Genomic DNA, 20,303 nt, shown 5'->3' with positions numbered 1-20,303 from the left:
GTATGAGCGTTTACAGTAAATGTGCATTAAAAATAAAACATACATACCCACATATATACTGTATGTAGTGTGTGTGTGCATTTATTAATCTGCATGTAGGCTATACTTTTATCTTTAAAAAAAAAACGAATACAGGTTTATGCAAAACACGGCAGCCAGCATTGAATTGCATTCAGCTTGTTTATTTGTGACCACATGATGGCTCAGATAGAGCATTCAAATGCTTTCTCACACTGTTCCACGGCAACAAACTTGTCCAAACTAAGCACACATTTTAAAACTAATGAAATCAGTAATAATGGCATTTATTGATTAGTATCCTAGCATTCATTTAGCATTGTAATATACATGCATGTTCTGTAAAGCTGCAGTGAAACGATATGTATTGTGAAAAGCGCTGTACAAATAAATATGAAAATGAATATTTGCGTAGATATACATTACCCAGCAACGCAAGTGAAATGTTCATTAAAAACCTCCCTGGACATCTTGGCGACAAACCATGATAAGTACGTAAGTGACTGTTTGTCTTGCTTCAGTTTAACCAAACATAAGACTGATGTCATCCATTGTGCGAACAAATGATCCCAAGCTTTCCGCTAAGGAGTTCATTGCATCTAGGCTGCGATATGCATTTACCGCCATCTCTCGTGTACACGCACGCAGCATCAATCAGAGCCGTCCGGAAGACTACTTTTAAATTTCTTTGTAAGTTTGCGCCTCAGTCATATTTAAAGGGTAATTCCAATAACCGTTTATTAAAAAAACAAAAAAAACAATGTAATACCACAACTGTTGCGTTTTCGCTAGACTTAAAAAGTACACGATTGTTTTGATAGATCTGAGATTTAAAAATGGCGCTACCGGAAATGCTTCAGGACCAGACATGCGCAGTAGCGTTCCAACGCCTTTGTTATTGTTTACGTCTTTGAAATGGTCTATAGCCATATAACGCAGGACCACATGATTTCAGCGGTATTCCTATGGTGTTGTTTGAAGAGGGATAATAGTCCTTATGACCTTTAAGAAAATAAATGAAGGGGCTGATTTTGCCGATGCAGAAAAAACAATGTGCAAGTGGATGAGGGAATATCTCATTTTTAAAAAAAAACTATATAACTGCTCTCTATATAGCTGGCCAACCTAACCACAGACAGCAAAAATCAGCAAGCAAGACAGTCTTCAAGCTTCGCTGACAGGATGTGATTTTACACCCAAACACAAGCACAGTGTGCAGGCAGGGCGTAGAAACGACACGCAGTCCTCCTCAGCTGTAGGGACAGAGCAGAGGGAGCATTGGTGTACTTTCTCATGTGATTTTATCAGTAAAGAACATGAGTCTCACACTGTAATTGTATGTATATTCTCCCACTTTAGTTGCTACTATTTTAAAACACTTGATTATCTAATCATAATAACAAAATATGTATTACAGTGACAATAAAAAAAGAACTGAAATCGGGTGCATTTCTGATTTGTTCATACTTCTGTCGGCTGCATGAACATATCAATTTGCTTTCTCGCGTCACTTGCTTTAAATATTCAGTTTTGTTGGCTAACAAATGCATAGAAGCAACTAGGATATAAACTAATGCAAATCGATGATAACAGTCGTGACATTGAACATTTGGGTCAGATTTTTTTGTCACATTTTTTCAACCACTTGAGGTACCACTAAAGTTAGCTTTCTCTCGGCCTATTCGGAAAATATACTGTAGTTCAGGGTTTCTCAATTAGTTTTCGCCGAGGCCGAATTCTGCCAACAATACCAAGCCAAGGGCCACTGACCTATATATATATATATATATAATTACAATTATTATATTATTGTTGCTTTTGTTAAAATAATCACAAGATGGTCAAAAGATGAATATTCAGATTTTTTCCACAGTAGTTTGTTTTATTCAAACAATTATAAACATTTTTGCATTTAGATACAGAAGAACTTTGCCTGTTGAATATTAAAAACAAATGAACAAACAAAAAATCTGGATCTCCATGTCTGCCATGCAAATCAACTGTTCCTGCGGGGGGGGGGGATCAAACTGTAACACCGTGTGTCCCAACCAGACACTATGCGATAAAAAGTATATTTTCCTTGTAGTTTTAGTCCTAACCACCCGCGACAGTGACACATGACAATATGCGACATGGGATTCTATTTTAGGAACGGTTTTTATTTTCTGCGACGTCGTGGCAGGAACAACATACAAAATATGACAGTGATAATCTCAGGTAATGATTATGTGCTTTATTCAATGTTAAAAGTGTCTAATGTGAGTTTGAATATTATTTTGGATTATCTTTATAGCCATAGTGAAAGCAACAATAGATATTTTACCTCAGATCTTGAAAATAAATTAAAGCAAAATTGTACGTTAAAACTGTGAACTCACTGCGAACCAACACATGTATTCCATAACAAAGATATCAGTCACTCACTCACTCAAAACATTTGAATCATCTATTTTCCGTGTCCACTTTTCCTTTCTACATACTTTGCCATGTTTTTGCGGTCACATCGTATCTACACTGGAAGCGTCAAAGCATTGCAAATCATTTGAACTTTGTGTCAGTATGTTATAAAAAGAATGAATTAGCAGTTTACTGTTGGTGATTTGTTGCTCCTCGCCACATCCAGTGTTGACAGCATCACTGATTATAACGAGTTCTATTGTATTTTATTGCGTCGCGCCGCACCACTCACGTCCGGTGTAGACACGATGTAAGTTAATGTAGCTTTCTGATGCTGCGTTTGAATTTTCATGGCACATTATTTGAAAATACTTTTTTCTCTCACGGGCCGGACGTGGCCCGCAGGCCGCCTATTGAGGAACCCTGCTGTAGTTCTTTCTCTACTAATGCAGCATCTAGTCAATTAATTACTTTAATTAGTACTTTTTCATATAACACCATGTACTGTAATGCATTGTATACACCCAATTTCGTTATGTTTTAGCATCTGAATGTCCCGCTCCATGCAGCGTACATCCACACATCTCAAAACAAACCGCACAAGGCGACAGTGATTCTAGAGTGACTCCGTGTATGTGTGTATTAGTGTTGGGCGATATGGTCATTTTTCAAACCATCATATCGCCAGTCCGTGAGATCGCCAATAGACGATATTATCGTGCATGGGTGGGTGGGGTCAATAGAGAGACTCCCTGTACTTGTCATAGGCTATTTCATAACTATTTGGTGTTTTAAACCACGCGCGAGAGAGAGGGAACCTATGGAAGCACCACGAATCTAAATAATATACTTTCAAAGATACAGATAAACTAACATGTTAAATACAAAAATATATAAAACAGATAGTTCATATATATATATATATATATATATATATATATTCGGATACAACAGTCATACATCGCTATTAGGACCACGCGTCCTGTGATAAATTTGCCGCACCGGCACACGGAAGTTGTCGGTCTATAAAAGATCTGCAAAATCAGTCGACGGTGAAAATCAAAAGTAGATTTATTTTAAAGACCAACAGTTTAACACTAAATATTGGGCATAAACGAACGAGTTAAACAAAGTATTTTAAACAGGTAAGTTCATTTGGAGTAAATTTAAAATTAAACCGATACATCAGTCATACAGCGCTCCGGACCGCGCGCCCCATGATGAGCCCGACGCCACAGAAACTGATTATATCTGATCAAATGCACATTATTAGTCTTTAGTTTGGGTTAAATAAATAAATTTTGCTTGGTTGGAACAGCAGCTACGCTAATTATGTCTCTTATTTGTTTCTCTGTTTTTGCCACGGTAACTAGGATTTGCACAAGCTTCAGTCCAGAACACATGAGAAGAGATGATGCAACTCCTCAGAGGACCTCAGATGATGCCAACCCTGAAACAACTTACAGAACTACCACATTTTGCTATAAGTTTGATTGCATCATATAATAATTGCGGTTAATGGTGTTCATTGTCTGTTTGATTACATCTTTAATTGATTTTTCCGTACATTTCTGCCATATGTAAATTAATTGACAGTCACCACTGATAAGCTACCACTAAATATTGTAGAAACTTAATTTGCTGTAAAGTTGCTTTGCAACAATTTGTATCGTGAAAAGCGCTATACAAATAAACTTGAATTGAATTGGATTGAAAGAAACAAGAATGAGATGCGTTCTAACATAACAGTTGCATTAAACTCAGTTAGTGAGGGCTCGGTTAAAAAATTGCACATATATAGGCCGTTCAGATTACTTGTTAAAGTGCAACAAAATACCTTATATCAGCAGATATGCATCTGTGTTTGGACACTCCTTCACCGGCTACAGGCTCCTCATTTGCGGGGCAATTTGATGATAATAGCAGCATTATAATTATATTATTATTAATAATATTAATAATAATTATTATTACTACTATTATTTAATACATTAATAGGAGAATGAGCCTAATATCGTCTTGACTATCGACAAAGACATCTGCTATCGTCGATATCTCTGACTATCATCGATACACGATACTATCGTTTATCGGCACAACCCTTACCCTCAAATGTTTTTTACAGGATTTATTGCAGACTTGTGGAAAAAGATGTAGTAAGTGCACAGCGAGTCAACTTACTCACGGTTCGGTTTGTATCACGGTTTCGGTACGGTTCGGTACGTGCTATGTTTAGGGGGAAACTATACTGTCAAAATTAAAGAAAATAAGAATAATCTAACTACAAGAAACAGCACAAATAAATACATTAGATTAAAGATGCAAATAAAATCAACAGTGATTTTCAGTTTTTTTTTTAGGTAGGTCTAACATTAGTTTTTAGGTACAGAAATTGAATAAAGTAATGAAATGTAAAACAGCATTGCATATTTCACTGTATAAATTAAAGATGAATCTTTATTCAATCAAGAGCAGTAAGTGAATTCTTTGTTGTTGCTGTTTGATTAATATTAAGAAAGTGCTTTCACTTTAAGATAATGCACTGATACAGTACGTTCAGCCGGCCATGTCTGCTATAGGATACCAAGACGGGCATTTTGACATAATTTGTGTGTGAATTTGTCCATTTAAACGCAATACTTCAGAGAGTGCTTAATATTTGCGTGCATTCTGAGGCGCGAGTTTGCGCGCTTCGGATGAGCGCACGCACAAATGTTCTCACTGCGTGTGCGAGCTCGCATCCTCTGGCTGTTAAATGTTTAAACTGGCAAAGCTTACATGAGTTTAGTTTAAACACAGATATCAACGTGTGCTGTTCAGGTCTCACCTGTGCGTGCGCGCTATCAGCACCCGGGTGATGACGGAATAAATAACTGCTCATATTCCAGCAAACGGGCATTCGAATTGAACAAGAGTGAATGGTTTGTCCACGTTTTTTTTTTTTCTCCCCCCATCGCTGTTGTTGTAATGTACTGGGAAGCCAGAATGCGCATCCATCAACAGAAACATACATTAGCTGAACCCTGTTTGTTTTACGTGTTATTTATAGCAAACCATATTACAGATGCGTTGTCAGATTTAAGTTGAACAGCGGTCCTAGCGTGTGCCGAACCGTGTGTGGAGAACCGTACGGTTCGATTTTTTTCCACGAACCGTTCCACCCCTAATATAAAATATTTTAGTTTTAAACCATGAAGGCAAGCGTTTTAATCTTAGTCAATTCATTATACAGAAAGTAAAAGAAAAAATGGAATGACGGAGTAATTACGGAGCTTTCAGTGTCTGACGCTGCATATTCTCTCAGAGACAACGAGAGACCAATCTACTTCAACATATGCTGATAATGGTATATAGCTAACTGTTTTAATTTATTCCCTTAATATTTCTCTTGTGGCCCATACATTGTGACAAAAAAAGACAAGAAACGTATTTCGTGTTAAACAGGTTGTTTTTGAAAGTTGGTGATTGAAATAGGCTAAAGCTTTTTATTCATTGATTTTGATTGATGACTGCTGAGTAAATATTTTAAAGGGGCTCAATTATGCTCTTTTACAAAGTCTTGATTTTGTTTTGGGGGTGTACTAGAGCAGGCTCTCATACTAGGTTGTTCGAAAAACACATTATTTTTCACATATTTTACATTATTACAGCACCTCTCTCCCCAGTCTGGCATGAACGGCTCGAATAGTTCCTGTATCAAATGAAGGCCCGCCTTCTGAAATACGAAATGTGCTGTGATTGGTTAGCTGGGCCAGTGTGTGTTGTGATTGGCAGCACTTGGCGCCTGGTCAGGAAATGTCATGCCCCTTACCATAGCCGGCTGCAAGCTTCAGTGTAAATATTGCTTAAAATCAAATCATTTTGAGTGCGATTTAAACCCGGATGATTGTAACCAATCTAAGTTCATCTGCCTTGGGAAAACTAGCATGTCTGCGACATAATGATAACACTCGCTGCCTTCTCAAGTGCAGCTCAACCAGGTCTCGTCCCATTCGTCGATATTTGTGATATCACAAATGGACTTTGAGCTTTGTAACTTTGCAGATCTTTTTCAAAAAGCAACATTACAGACTAACTAAAGTTGAAAAAGTGAAAAAGCATAATAGCACCCCTTTAATTATAGGCCTATAATTCATTGCATATAGACCTGTTTTAAAATACTTTTTTTTTTTACATTTTAATCGAGGAGTAAATAGTCTAATCTTTTGTTATCCTTGCAGCGCATCAGTTATGCGGTAGGTAATATTGCGGGGCAAATTAATTGTAATTTTAATTTAATAATAAAAGTAATTTCATAATAATAATAATAATAATAATAGTCCTAATAAAAATAAGAATGTAACAGGCCTACATTCATTGGAAATGCCAAATATCTTAATATTGCCAATAATTGTTGTTTTTGAAAATATCTCTGGCTATCGTTGATACAAGATCATTATCTTTTGACGCACCCCAGCAAGATGAGGTTATCGCGGGGCCTTTCGCAGTGCCGCCCATCTACTAGACAGCACGTTGCCTGTTACGTCGTTTGGGCTGCCTTGTTGAGCGCAGTGGCACTGAGAACATTATATTTCACACACTTAAAGGCACAATATGTAAGTTTTCGTCGCTAGAGAGCGCATATTCAAAACAAACGTCGTCGTCTTCATCCCCACAGCCGATGCAATCCGACGGGACTCGGGCAGAAATCATGTTAATTGATGAGCTAATTTATTAAAGACTTAAGGTCACTGTAGTATGAAGCAGTTTTATACTAGATACATTTGAGTGTATTGAAAGTTCCGTATTAATGGTACTCTATGCGTTTTATTTTAATAAAAAAAATCACACATATTGTGCCTTTAAAGCTCTTTTAGTTTCCATATGTAATAGGATTAGTCCAACGAATCATTCGGTCTGTAATGCGTACCGAACCGAAAGCCTCGTACCGAAGTTTTTGCTTTATCAAGCTGTATTTACTCAGTGCAACTTATAACATCCAAGTGAAAGATAACACCAACACGTCAGAAAAAAAAAGAAGAAGAAACCAGAACTACTGAGTTGGAAAAATGATCACCCCCTCCTAAAAATGACTCGCTCCAAAATGGATGAAAGAGCCAGGAGGAAACTGGTCAGAGAGGCTACCAAGAGGCCTACAGCAACTCTGAAGCAGCTGCAGGAATTTATGACAAAGAGTGGTCATTGTATGCATGTGGCAACAATATCACAAATTCTCCACAAATGTGGCTTGTTGCAAGAAAAAAAAGCCACTCCTTAGGAAAGGCCACATGCAGTCTTGAGTTTTGCCAAAATGCACCTTGAAGATTCTGAGGCAGATTAAGGCAGACTAAAATGTAATTATCTGGCCTCAACTAGTGGTCGACTGATATATCGCCAAGGCCGATATTTGGCATTTGTCAAATATCGGCATTGGCCGATAAGTTTTTCTGTTTGGCCGATGCGTTCGAGGCGCATCTTTTTTTTTTGACAGCGCACCGGACTTTTATTTTGACGGCGCTGAGAGCGGCAGCGCCTGAGCACACAGTGCTCATATTCTCCCTCTTGATCGCCGTCGTTGTTAACAGTTCTAATACGGACAGAATTCTGTCTAATAATCCCATAGAACTGTTAAACAAAGGAATTCAAATGTAGACAAAAAGTATTATAACGATTGCTTTTATATTATTAGTAATAGAAAGGCAAGCATTTTAATACTTTCTCGTTTGCCGTCAGCATTCAGCAAAAACGCATTTACATCATTTAAACAAATCTTTGAATGGCTAAGGAAATTTCATGAAAATTTAATTTCACAAACCTTGCAAACTTCGTTAAATCTAGTTGTGAGATCTTGTGAAGTGTGCATGTATCCTACATGATCGCGTGTTCTCTGCGTGACTTTCGGTCCATGCAAATTGAATTCTTTAAACATTAAATTTGTGATTTCAAATTATGCTGCGCTTTATGCATTTGCCCACTGTCATATTCATGTCATTTTCACTGTTTGCTGTATGTAAAATAGTGTTACCATGGCTTTCTTTGAAAAAATATGATTCCCAATGCACACAAACTTCCCAGAATACTGAGTGCTCTGTTGGTTACAGTTTACTTCCTTTTTAATTATATTTTTATTAAATATTTATTAATGAAAAATAAATTTATTTTATTTTACCAATTTATTTTTTAATCCATTTTCAAATTTCTTAATTATTAATAAAAATAAATACAATTATATCAGCTTTATATCGGCCACCCTGCTTTCCAAGATATCGGCAGTCAAAAAAAAACCAATATCGGTCGACCACTAGCCTCAACACTAAACGATATGTCTGGCGAAAATCCACTACAGCTCACCATCCAAATAACAGCATTCCTCCAGTAAAGCATGGAGGTGGTCATATCCTGTTATGGGGGTGTTTCTCTGCAGCAGGGACTGGAGCACTTGTCAGGATAGAAGGAAAAATGGATGGGGCAAAATACAGTCAAATTATTGAGGAAAATCTGCTGCCCTCTGCCAGAAAGTTGTCAATGCAAAGAAGGTTTACCTTCCAACATGACAATGACCCAAAACACACAGCAAAATGGAGCACACAGTGGTTGAAGGAGAAAAAAAGTGAATGTCCTTGCATGTCCTAGTCAGAGCCCAGAACCCCACTGAAAATCTGTGGAATGACTTGAAGACTGCAGTCCACAAAAGCTCACCATCAAATTTAACTGAACTTGAGCAGTTCTGCAAAGAAGAGTAGGCAAATATTGCAAAGTCTAGATGTGCAAAGTGACAGAGACATATCCCAACAGACTAAAGGCTGTAATTAAAGCAAAAGGTGGTTCAACAAAATACTGACAGAAGGGGGTGATTCTTTTTCCAACTCAGTGATTTCCCTACAGCTGGCAACCATAAAATCACTTACTTATCTTTGTGTGCATGTTAAATAAACATCCCTCCAGGCTTGACTGACTGTGAAATCTTGTTTCACCTCATTCATGCCATCACAGAGGTTTATGGGCTTCCGTGAACACTATGGGATAAAACATGCAAACATGCACCAGTGAATAAACAGCCCGAGGAGTTACTCATCCAACTCTAACGTCTGAATGATTCAGGTTCTTTGAAAGACAATCACACCACTGATCAACCTCCAACGCACGGCCTACGATGACGACACTGTGGTACTCGAGGGGCTAAACTGAATGACTTTGCTGGCAGGAGTGTGGTGGCAGCCAGCACTATTTCTGGCAGCAGTTAAAAAAGTAATAGAATAAAGCGATGATTCTCAGCTCACGAACAGACGCCTCAATAACAATTAGGAGAGAAGCAGGAGAGCAAAACCAAATCAAGCAACAGGTAGAGGGGGCGTAGTTCTGACAAAACCATATCAGATGTGATTGAGTTTAGAGCTTCTATCAGATTTCAAAGGGGAAGCCTGCTGAGAGCTCCATCTGACATAGTTTGGGCAAACCCAGCCAAAATACCAGAGGCTGTAGCGTTTATTAAATGGATATGCCGTGCAGTAAACTGAAAATCAAATCTGCATGCAAAATCTCTGCTTTTCTGTGAACTCAATGGAAATCTTTACAACACTCAAGCCGAGGCACTGAACTTCTTTTCGCAAGAATGTGAGAACGTCCTGCAGGTCATAAGAAAACTAAAATGGGAAAAAGAAGAGAACTTTGTTTGATTTTGGTCCACAGAAAGATGAATGGGGGCATTCCCCGTGATATGGGGCTTATCCTTAAAGCACACAATGGACCCTTTTCACATTTCTGGGTTTCTCAGAGTGGAAATCGCCATAGTTGGGTAAACTTCTATGGCAGTGAATGGGAGATTACATCAAATATTTTTTGCGTTTCCATTTGCTCAAACAGCAAAAGAAATACTCCTATAGGATTGATGATGCTGATGATGCTGATGAGCATTGACACGCGACATCACAGTATGTGAAAATGGTCCATAACCGCTGGGAGCTCAGTGGAATGCCTTCATACCAATGGCGACCGCCATGAACCTCAGATGAGTTTCATATAATGCCATGTGAAGATCTTTAAATATGCTTCAACAGATGTTTAACATCTTCTGCAAATATTACAATACTTGATGAAATCCAGTTAAAATGACATACTGATGAGAAGTCTTACCTGAAGGCATCTCCAACCGTTACGATCTCCACTTCACTGTCCGTGGAGGTGACGTTGATCTCCTCGCTGGCAGGCACTGCAGGTGCAGGAGTCGCTTCAATCACAACCACATCCTCATCCAGGACACCTGAATGATAACACGGAAATTAAGCTCATTAATGCTAACATTCAAGCAATAATGCACTTAAATCTACTTGCATACAGCAAATGCACCTGATTCAATTCACAATTACGGATACTGATACATGAAGTTGAAGAGATATAACTGAGCCAACAAGAACTAATTTTACTTCTATGGTATATTTCTATTACACATGTGAAATATGTTTGTAGAGCAGCCTGAATGAAACCATGATTTCAGGCCTCTGTGGTTTACATTGCATGTCTCACTTCAGCTGAACTTGCACCTGCACTGATACTAAGTTGCTCTTTTGGTTCACATGGCCTTCAACATGTTCTTTTGATGAAAATAACACTGAAAAACCAGTTTATTATACAATTAAAATATGTTTTGTCAGACTAGTTGGCAGTCTGACACCTATATAATAAGAAACCGACCACGGCGGGAGAATTTCGGAGTATTGAGGAGACTTTGAAAAGGATGAGAACACCTGCAATAAGATCATTAGTTAAAAACTGTATAAAATTGTAAGATGCAAGATGGTTGTCTCTACCAATAAAGTCTGATTTTGGCATCAGGACCTCTGCGACTTGAGTGTTTCTTGCAGAGAAGAGAAGGCAGTTTCCACGACACGTCCAGAAGTACACATTTAGCTAAGGCAAGTTAATTTATATGGCACCTTTCAATAATTAATTTAAAATAAAAATCAACTAAATAATTTAGCACAATTAGTTAGGTTAGAAATGCAAATGCTAAAAATCTATGGATGATTCACAGTTGTTTAGCATGGAGTTTCTACCATCAGGTTTTTATTCTCACAATTACAAAAGAGAATTGCAAAATCAAAAACAGACAGCGAGTGAAAATATTATTATTAATAACACTTTTTGAAAGTTTAAGTCATGATGGTTCTAAACCTCCAAGGCCCCTTATTTTGTAGTAATACTGATGAGATTTTTTTTTTTAAACATGTTTTACTTACAATTTCTACCCAATAAAATATTTTAGTGCTTGGCATAATTATAAAAACATATGTTTATTATAGAAAATTCCCATGGCCCCACAACACCTAAATAAGACAAGTGGTTTGGAAAATTGATGGATGGATTGAAATTCCCATGGAATTACCTCCTAGTGGGCTCGGGCCCCTGGTTGAGAATCACTTGTTTAAATCAGATAAGAGCAGGTGGTTATTTCATTTTGCACAGGGCAGATAGCCTATCTATCTCTGTTGTTTATTTACAGTCATTTTGGTCCAACCTCACCAAAGCATCAAGCTTTATAGAGGTACTCGGGAAAAAAATCATCATATTCCCAACACAGCATAAAGATGACATTTCTATCTTATTGCTTGTGATTTGTGGCCACTAAAAATCTTCAAATCACATGTGATGACGTTTGCCACCACAAAAACATCCAAAACTTGAATCATTGAAGGGCTTCTCTGGTAAAATGTTTATTTTTGAAGTATAACCAGCATACATCTATATTTAAATGTCCAACAGAATCCCTGCAGGTTTTATGATAAGGACACATACACACACTACCATCAAAGAGATCAGTGGTCATCATCTGCCTCAATCAGTACTTTCATAGTGTTATCTGAGGCTCTCAAGTCTACTGAAAGCTACACTTGGCACCACTCATTAATCTAGAGCAGAAGCAATATCAGCCTCAGTAGCTACAGCTGTTTAATTGATGATGGTTTGGTGCAGCAGTGCTTCCAACCAATGCTGCAGGCAAGCGCACTTATGTGTGTGCCGGGGAAGCTAAATGTAGGTCAGTCAAAGATGTGCTTTGCAGTATGCCGGCACAGGCTTTTGTAGTACAATCACTCATCTCTCTTCTGATTGGCTCTCCTGCTTGACTTCTCATTCTTTCTTTAACTCGAGCTCTGCCTGGATTTGGTGTCAAGAGGCCCAGGGTGTGTTCAAAAAGCTCACAAGCATAGCTGGTACATGTCTCAGGGCGACAGACAAACAACTTCTACACAAGCTCCATTTTCTACAGAAAATGACATCCAGAAATACATAAAAGAGGCAATCTGAAAAACATTGATATGAATTACAGTAGTGCCATGACATAGTTTTCAATAAAAGATAAAAACAAGACTTAACTGAGCGCCAATTCATGGTATCAGCCTTCCTGTCATAATTTCTAAAAGTCTATTAATATTGGCTTTTTTTGAACAGCAGTCAGGCTCAAAGTTTTGCTTCTCACATGAATATCGTGGCACTAGAGAGCATGTACACCAATTGCACTATACACTGAATACAATGTTAAAACAACTCTACTTCAGCACTGTAAGGCTGTTGTGTCGTACTATCTGTGTTAGGCATGTTAGTGCACTGAGGCAGAAGCTTGTGGCTCAGGAGATTCATCATCATTCTCTGGGGTGTGTTGTTAAGGTCGGCTCTCCCACTGAGTGCTGCTGCTTAGCACCCCACTCTTACCCCGTTCCCCATGCTGGCCACAAAAAATTATCACACTACCAAACATAGCTACAACACAACCATATATTACATGTGCACTACCATTCATGGTTACAATTCTGCAATCCTCTGTGAATGTACTATCATTAACAGATTATTTGTAATAATGCCTCGGTTAGCCAGATATGCTAAGTAAATGACAATGTCTTTTGGTTTGGTATGCATGTGTAAAAAACAAATGCAGCGTTGTTTTAACTACTGCATATGCATAACTTCTTTGTGCGTTGAATGTAATTTGAAACTCAGGGTGCAGGTGAACTCGGGTGTAGGGGTGGGAGAAAAAAAATCGATCCATCGCGATTCTCTCTCCAACGATTCTGGATCGATTCTGAGAATTTCAGAATCGATTCTGAGCGTAGTTTTTAACCAGATGCGCGATGATGCAGAGTTTGCTTTAGAAGCACCTGTTTTCTGCTTGCTTCCAATTCCTCACACACATATACCACTCGAACCTTCCGTAAAGTAATCTTTCATAACGTTCGGAAAGGTTGAAGCGAATTACAAGGACATTCGCAGGCTTCATCGCACAGGATGTGCTGTGAGAGACACGCACTTTGTTTGATGTTATACTTGAAGTGTGAGGTCTTGCCCGTCGGTATTTTCCTCACAAATGCTCTACGAAGTCATCATTTATGTGGTTTGGAATGCAGTGGACGTATATATTTAAAATATGAACCTCACTGACAGAAGGCTGCTTTCAATTTCAAATGCTGACGCGTGAAGACTGTGAAGACTGCTCGCGCATATGGCTGTGCGAGACCCCGTGTAAGTGATTTAATGCACTTACGTCTCAAAACGGTTTTATGACCCAAAATGAATGTAAACACAGCCAGTCATGTCTTAAGGGATTAAACGGACAGGACAAACCAAATTATTTCTTATATTTCAAAAGAGATCCGTGTGTGAATGCAGCTTAATAGATCTCCCGCTGTCTATATGTCATACTAGTGCTGGGCGGTATGACCAAAAATTTATATCACGGTATTTTTCAAAATTATACCGGTTTCACGGTACAAGACGGTATTTATTTTTTTCATGCATGACCGGGTGTTAACCATATTTTCTACTGATTGAGAGAGAAAATACGGCAGTATATTTACTTAGAATGCCCTATTTTACTGTCATGATGAGTGAATATTGTCAAAAAATACCACTAAATAGTGACTAAACACGACCCCTTTTAATACATGTTAACCAGGAGTCACTCTCATTTATAATCGCGGCATCGTCTGATAAAATCAACATGCATCTACGGCTATGCGGTTGTTTTGACTATATTACTTTTTTGTCTCATGCAGCGCACTGCCTGCGTCTGAGTGACAAAAACAAAAAAGTGCATGTGATATTAACAGACGAACTACGCTCATATTTATAATTCCAAACAATCAGTAAGCGACAGGTGCTAGGAAACACTGTTTTGTACTCATTTATTGACGAGTTGGCTGCGGTGCGGCCAACTGAATGCACTGCTTCTCTGCCGCTCACTGCACAGAACAGATGCCGAGACACTTCTCCGGGAAAGTCAGACCTCGCGTTCGCGAGACAGCACTGGCGAAATCTTCCAACTGAACCATAGCTAAGGTTTATCCAAAAAAGTCGCTAGGTTTGTCCGTATGAATATTCTATGGAAAAAAGCCGCTAAAAGGGTCTGAAAGTTGCTAAATCTAGTGCTAAAGTCGCGCTTGTGTGTGTGTGAGATGCGGGAGCTGATGGCAGGGGGCAGTGGATATTTGTGGCGGTCAATGTGGATATTGTGGATGAGTTCTTCTGTGTCATCATGTTCTATTAGTTCTACAGCTTCAGTTTCGGAACTTTCACGCTTAGTAACACATACAGCTGTTCCCTCACCACAGTGCAACACCCCTTTCAAACAGTGTCGTGCTCCGAACGTTGTTTAAGTGACATATACCGGTATTGCGGTATTTTCAAAATTCATATCATAACAAAAATAAAAAACGGTATTCGGTATGAACTGGTATACCGCCCAGCACTATGTCATACTAAAAACCAACAGAAAAAATAAAAAAAATAACTCCCAGTTCTAGAAAGGAAAACGTTCAGATAATCTTAAATACTGAAAACACTGTTTGTTGTTTGTAGTATATTTCTATGCTCCTCTTTATTATTTCCTACTTGCTTGTATGTTTAAGTTATATTAGTATAAAATTCTTAACATACAACTGTTTGAATTATTTTTTTCAATTTGTAATTATTTTAAAAGTACTTAATTGCTTATGTAAGGATATGTAAATGTAAGGATTTTAAGATGCCCGGTTGAGCTGTAAGTGATATTCTTTCATCCATGCCGAGATGTCTGCCAAGCAGCCTGAGATCCGTGCAGCCAACGTTGGATCATCTGGTTGAAATGAAAGATAGAGCGGTGTGTCATCAGCATAGCAATGGTAGGAGAAGCCATGTGCCTGTATGATGGGACCCAGTGATGTTGTGTATATGGAGAAGAGGAGGGGTCCAAGAACTGATCCCTGAGGAACCCCAGTGACAAGTTGATGTGCTTTGGATACCTCCCCTCCCCAAGACACCCTGAAAGACCTACCAGTGAGATAGGATTCAAACCAGCGAAGTGGAATCCCTGTGATGCCCATTGAAGAGAGGGCAGACAGGAGGATCTGATGATTGACAGTGTCAAAAGCAGCAGAAAGATCTAGCAGAATAAGGACTGATGATTTGGAATCAGCTTTTGCAATCCGCAAGGCTTCTGTGACTGACAGAAGCCTTGCGGATTGCAAAAGCTGATTCTTAAGTCGGTAAACAAATTAGTTAATAAGGGGGAAAAAGTAGATCAAGAATCATTCTGGAATCGGATCGTGACTCCCAGAATCGGAATCGGATCGTGAGGTGACTAAAGATTCCCACCCCTACTCGGGTGTGCACCCGCAAACCGTCCGCTTAATAGGGGTGGTCTGGAGTATGGGTTAAGTGAACTCCGGTACAGTTTGCTGATGATATAAACGCAATCGTACCAAATCGCGGAAGTGAACCACTATTAATGGCATATTATTTGATAAAATGTGTGTTTCACTCATTTTCCTGACGAGTGTGACTGACGTGCTGCAAGCAGGCGGCTGTACATCTCATTTCTGTTCGCCTTCAGCATTCTTTAGAGCATTTGCAGTATAGGCGCCATTAAACTGAAGCTTTGGAAACAACACCAACGGTTCAAAACAAATAAATATAAAAGTGAAGAGAGCAATGCTACACATTTTACTGCCTGTGTACCGTTACACCCTTAAGGCCTTTCCACACTGAGCGTGATGTGATAAAGCGAGGAGAATCGCCGACGAACGGTGCTTTCACGCCGAAGGTTCGTCTTCTGCTAATTCACGCCTGCACGCTAGGTGGCGCCGACCAACAATGCATTTTTCCTCAGATATGCATCTCATAAATGGATTTAACATCATCCGCTGCTCAATATACAGCATTAAATTCAGATAAACAAGGTTCTACACCAGAAACAAACTATCTATAATACTTACAAGAATAGGCTACATCCTAAAATATAATTAGAAGTACAATAAGCATCAAGCAACACTTGAAAATGTATGTAATTATTAATGTATTTGCTTACCCACTTTAAACCATCTAGTGGTTGTAACAACTTTCAATTGAGATCTATAGTCGATTTTGATTAATAAGCAGACACATGCACTCTTTGTATGTTTAACAACGCTACACTGCTAATATTTGTCATAAACATCCTTTATTGCTCTAAAAATACCATGAGCTGCATAAAAAAAATTCAGTAAATATATCGTCATAATCATATGTTCATTTGTTTTCATATTTCATGTGTAGAAAAAGAGTGAACACGCTCTGACTCATAACACTCGTGCACGTGGAAGAAAACGGACAGTGCTCTACAGATCACATAGGCTAATTCAGTGGACAATTAATAAAAATGTTATTCTGTATAAAGAACGTGAGAATAAATCTTCTCAAATACCAACGATAACAAGAATTCAACATATCCTCTCTCTTTCTCTTATCCGGGATACTCGTCTTCTGTGTTTGTTTACACTGGTTTTCTAAACAGCACCACCACTCTTGTCTTTTTGTGCAACAGCAGCTGCTCCGGTCACGTGATCCTAGCTAAAATCTTATTGGACGGCCCGTGTTTTCGCTTTGCGAAACTGAAAAGATTTGTCGGACTGGTTAAAAAAAATAAAAAATTCCCATTTTCGGTGCGCGAATGTTTGCAGTCTATGTGGAAGCATCCATAGAAATCTATTGATTTATTCCAGCGCGTCATCGCATCCGATATTCGTTTCTCTTTTTCGTGCTCAGTGTGGAAAGGCCTTTAGAAGTGATGTAACATGGCAGGCCTCCTCCTGCAGAACTGAAGGAAGGAATGAACTATGAAAACCTCTGGAGTGTTTGAGAGCTTCTCTGATCTTATCCACTCATTTTCAAAGAATATCTCTGCTTTCCAACCTGATAAATCTTAATTAGATTTAGTGAGCCAACTCAAAAAACTGATATGAAAACTAATATTTAAAGATTAAAGTTAAAGATTAAGAAATTTGGAGAGATTATTGGATAAGGATTTTTTTTTAGACAATTTTAGATTTTAAGATAATTATATAAATACAACAGTAGTAGAATGCAAGGGAATGCAAGGCAGGAAATGGATCTGCTGACATGCCATTTGATTTCAGATGGAGGCTGCATGAAAAAAAGTCCTCATAAAACATCAACTTTAAGCAAAGAGAATAGAAAAATATACACTTTGTAAGCTTGGGGTCAGTGAGCTGTTTTAATGTTTTGTAAGAAATTTCTTAAACTGACCAAATCGGCATTTATTTGATCAAAAATACAGTAAAACACTACTACTGCAAACTATTGCTACAAATTAAAATAAAAATTTTCTACTAGGGCTGGGCGATATCCACCTTTTTCTTGTCATAAAAATGGGCCATTTGTAAATTCTATGGGTCTGGCTTCCGGTCTCATCTGCGTCCACTCCGTCCAGCTATTTTTAGCTGAACAAAACAGTTCGTTTTGCTGCTTGATATTGAAAGTTGGTGTGTCTTATCATATTATTTTAATGTATTATCTGAAATTATGAACACACTGGTTTGTAGTGCAAACAGTTTTGCCGTTTACTGCACGTTGTTATTCTCCTCGTTATTTACCTATAGCGGCTAATGAACCGACTAATGAATGCGTTGAAGAAAAAGGTAGATAGCTAAAAAAAAATGTATCAGCGATATAATGTTTCATATCATTCGGTATCGATAATTATTGACATTTTTTATAACCTTTTTTAAAACAAAAATCAATAGAAAAAAGTTTTTACATTTAACCATTTTTTTTTTAATTAACCTAATTTATTGAGACAAACAACAAATATTTTGTTTTAACAGTTAAACAAAATAAACATTTTACAAATATCTAATTTCTAATGTTTTATATGCAGATTAAATAGGTCAAAAGGAAACTTTTGCCTCGTCTCCCGAGGCCACAGGAGTGCGCAATGAGCAAAATAATGCAGCACATTTAAATTGTCAACGCAAGGAAATACATTTCTATAAAAAAAACCTGCATTTCGTCTAAATTAACCCATATAAATCAAATATAATTTCGTAAATTGCATAAACAATTATGAACAAAACAGCATCATGTATTTATGCATTGCTTAATACAAAGAGTCGAATCGCCCATCACACAGATTGCATTTAAAAAAAGAATAAACCTCCACAAATTCGCGACGTGTTTTCTAAAGGTTTAAACTGTTTTACCTTTGCACGGTTACATCTCTTGTGTGACGCTAGTGCAGCAGTCCTATTTGTCCATCTAAAAATGCGCTGAATATGCAAAATTGTCAACGCAAGGAAATACATTTCTATAAAAAAAACCTGCATTTCGTCTAAATTAACCCATATAAATCAAATATAATTTCGTAAATTGCATAAACAATTATGAACAAAACAGCATCATGTATTTATGCATTGCTTAATACAAAGAGCCGAATCGCCCATCACGCAGATTGCATTTAAAAACATAAGAGATGCAGTGAAAAGAAATAAACCTCCACAAATTTGCGACGTGTTTTCTAAAAGTTTAAACTGTTTTAACTTTGCATGGCATGGCTACATCTCTTGTGTGAGACACGAGTATAGCAGTCATATTTGTCCATCTAAAAATGCGCTGAATATGCATCTGTGTGAATGGCTTGATTTCGGTTTTCACCTAATCCAGATCTTCTCCGCATTGAGCTTCTATATTTGGATTAGGGGTCGACCGATTATCGGCCTGGCCGATATTAAGCATTTTATGATTATCGGTATCGGTCATTTTCAAAACCGATTAGCCGATAAAATAACTTAATTTTGAAACGCGCTATTTGGCTCTGATGCAGCCTGTCAGAACTCACCACTCTGTGGCCTAAAGCAGTATCCGCCCACTTGATTTGTTGGGAGTCATGAGTCCGACCAATCAATGCGGAACTCACTCTCACTCCGAAAGCGCTTGCTAACTGGAGCTGCTTCAGTGATCACGCATCAGTTGTCTCTCAAAGGTAAGGCAGCAGCAGTTGTTGCTTAAGTTGCAAAAGATCCCAATCCACTAACGTTACACTGAAGTTGCAAAACACCTCAATATTATCTATGATTTCCTTGATGCGGAAAACGCAGATGGAATCGTGGAATCCAGTCACATAAATGGAATTTACTGTATGACGCGGAATGTCACGGAATTTGTCAAAGTTTGGATGAATTAATCAAAAGTAGGTCAGTACACTTAAATAGAGTCGCAATATGGACTAGTATCTGTAAATATTAAGCCGCAAAAATACTATTTAAATATGAATCCAGCATGTTCTGCATGTCTCTGTGTATGTAAATTGCACAGACGAGCAGTTTTGTTTTCTACACATACAAAGTGTGCGACGCTCGCGGTGATTTCAGCTTCTGTCATCTCACTACATGAGGACATAAATACATGAACAACATCTCCAGAACTGCTCTGACTCCCTCTAAGAGTCACTTCATGAGCATTTGACAGTTTCATTGGAGTAAAACTATCTTCATATCATTTACATAGACCTACAGAAACAAGTTCCTCATGGCAACCCGTCAAAATATAAGTTCGGGTTAGCTTAGTGAAATTATCAGAAATATATTACTGTGGTGCAGTATGATGTACAT

General features: G+C 38.1%; 1 protein-coding gene across 4 annotated transcripts in view; it reads right to left on the bottom strand.

The window, feature by feature from the left end:
• The window catches only part of LOC107595081 (E3 ubiquitin-protein ligase Arkadia-like), a 72,879-nt gene that overhangs the window by 27,384 nt on the left and 25,192 nt on the right, over positions 1 to 20,303 (bottom strand). For all 4 annotated transcript variants that reach the window (XM_016285389.1, XM_016285391.1, XM_016285390.1 and 1 more), the window contains exon 3: positions 10,528 to 10,654. In XM_016285389.1, coding sequence (XP_016140875.1) covers positions 10,528 to 10,654 — 127 coding nt within the window. The remainder of the gene's footprint in view (positions 1 to 10,527; positions 10,655 to 20,303) is intronic.

This window comes from Sinocyclocheilus grahami, unplaced genomic scaffold (assembly GCF_001515645.1).
Source record: "Sinocyclocheilus grahami isolate Dianchi unplaced genomic scaffold, SAMN03320097.WGS_v1.1 scaffold196.1, whole genome shotgun sequence".
Lineage (NCBI taxonomy): Eukaryota > Metazoa > Chordata > Actinopteri > Cypriniformes > Cyprinidae > Sinocyclocheilus > Sinocyclocheilus grahami.
This window is presented reverse-complemented; position numbering and strand designations above follow the sequence as displayed.